The sequence below is a fragment of the Geospiza fortis genome, unplaced genomic scaffold, assembly GCF_000277835.1.
Source record: "Geospiza fortis unplaced genomic scaffold, GeoFor_1.0 scaffold224, whole genome shotgun sequence".
NCBI classification, from domain to species: Eukaryota; Metazoa; Chordata; class Aves; order Passeriformes; family Thraupidae; genus Geospiza; species Geospiza fortis.
The window spans coordinates 2,604-4,801 of NW_005054448.1; the positions used below are offsets into that span (position 1 = coordinate 2,604).

The following is a 2,198-nucleotide window of genomic DNA, read 5'->3' on the forward strand; positions in this document are numbered from 1 at the left end:
CCCCCCGCAGGGAGGTTGCCCCCCCCCCCCGTCCCGCAGGGAAAGGATCAGCTCCCTCCCAGCCCTCAGGGAGGGATCAGCTCCCTCCCAGCCCTCAGGGAAGGGATCAGCTCCCTCCCAGCCCCACTCTGGTCCCCAACAAGCCACTGGTATCACCCACTGCGTTCCTGGCCCTGTTCTAGGCAGGGATCCTAAAGCAGCTCCAGTTGCAAAGGATAAGGGGATGGAAGACCCTCCTGCCACCCCAATGAACCCTGTGGAACAACCATGGCTCATCCCCATGCCTGGCAAGGCTCCAACTTGCAAATTCCTGAGATGAGATGGCCACCATGTGCTGGGAAGTGCCACTCTGCCCACCCACAGGTGCCACAAGGCCCCACCATGTCCCAGCCCTCACCTCCACCTTGATGGCACAGCGGCCGATGGCTCTCACCGCCTTCCTGACAAAATCCACATCCACCTCCGTGGCGTATTCCTTCAGCTCTGCCAGCACCTGAGGGGGGACACAGCACAGTGAGGGGCTGGCAGCAGGGCACAGCCACCAGGAGAGAGGGACACAGCACAGTGACAGCCTGGCAGCAATGCATAGCCACCAGGGGAGAGGGACACAGCCACCAGGAGAGAGGGGCACAGCCACCAGGAGAGCAGGACACAGCATAGTGAGGGGTTGGCAGCAGGGCACAGCCACCAGGAGAGAGGGACACAGCACAGTGACAGCCTGGCAGCAAGGCACAGCCACCAGGAGAGAGGGGCAGTGACCCAGCACGAGCAGCAGGGTGGGACAGCTGCTCCCAGCAGAGCTGGGGCTGGCACTGGGGTGGCCCTGGGTGCCCCAGCCCAGCTGCTGACCTGAGCTATGTTGGCCTGGGAGGCCAGGCGGATCATGATGTCCAGTTTCTCCAGTTTGACGTAGATGGGGTCGTTGTACTTGACAAAGAACACCTTCATCTCGTGCTTCAGGATCTCGGGCCTGGGGCAGTGAGAGGCAGCGTTAGGGGGGACAGGCACTCACTCCCACCCCAGTCCCAAGGTTTTGGGGGCCTATTCAATGCCAAGGAATCCAAGTCACTGTGGTTATCCCCCAGGATTCTGTCCCCTGGCTCCCCTTTGCTGGCACACAGGGGACAGAGCACAACCTTGTCACAAACACGGGCCAGACGTGAGGCAACGGGGGACGTTTGTCCTGCCAAGGCTGGAGGGACGTTTTAGTGGGAGCAGGGACACAAATCCAGACCCCAGGGCTAGGCTGGACCTTTCTCACCAGCTCACCCTCTCTCTAAGCTGGGAAAGAGCTAGGCCAGGTCCAGCTCCAAGCTGCCTTCCACATTCCCACTCCCAGGGACACTAATTGCTTTCCACTTCTCCCAGAAATTGCTGCTATTTTTAAGAGACGACCACGGCGCTGACTGGGAGGAGAACAAATCATCTGACTGGGCTGGGGCTCTCCAGCTGCCACTCCTGCTCCAGGCACACGTGTGGGGCCTCAGCCACCTCCAGGATTTTAGATCAGCAAAGGGACAAAAGGACTCTGAGCACTTGTTCAAAGAGGACAACTGTGGAGAAAGCAGCTGGCAGCACAAAAATCCCTCCCTAGACAGAGAGGGACTACTCCACAGTCTCACAGCTTCTGGCTTTGCCATCCTTTGCTGCCCCAAATAAAGATTAAATTAAACTAAAGGATACATTAAACTGGAGATCCCAGCTTAGCTCCCTGCTCATTCCCTCACCTGACTGACTCAAGGCCTGGCCTTGGAGCAACCTGCTCTAGTGGAAGGTGTCCATGGCAGGGGATGGGATGAGATGAGCTTTAAGATCCCTCCCACCCAAACCATTCCATGACTCTCCTTGGATTTTAAATAACAGAGAAGAAACCACCCTACAGGATGTGTTGTGACACTGCTGCAGCCAGAGGAACTGAAGCACCTGTGGCTAAGAGGGGACACCTGGACACCCACCTCTTCTGCACGATGAGGTTGATGTTGCGGAGGGCCACGTACTGCAGCTCGGGCTCTGCAGACAGCAGAGTGACCAGTGGTGGGGCCAGCTTCTTCAGGAGAGTGCCATAATAATCCAGGTCCTTGGACAGCATCTCCATGAACTTCATCAGCACCTTGACAGCCGACAGCACCACGGCAGAGTTGGCGTGGGACAGCCGCGGCGTCACCCGCTCGCAGATGCTGCCCGGGCGGGGCGGAGGG

General features: G+C 58.7%; 1 protein-coding gene across 1 annotated transcript in view; it reads right to left on the bottom strand.

Moving 5' to 3' along the window:
• Positions 1-2,198, bottom strand: part of AP1B1 (adaptor related protein complex 1 subunit beta 1) — an 11,601-nt gene that overhangs the window by 2,521 nt on the left and 6,882 nt on the right. The window contains exons 5-7 of the mRNA XM_031062440.1: positions 1,956-2,177; positions 850-970; positions 398-493 (exon numbers count right to left, since the gene is read on the bottom strand). Coding sequence (XP_030918300.1) covers positions 398-493; positions 850-970; positions 1,956-2,177 — 439 coding nt within the window. The remainder of the gene's footprint in view (positions 1-397; positions 494-849; positions 971-1,955; positions 2,178-2,198) is intronic.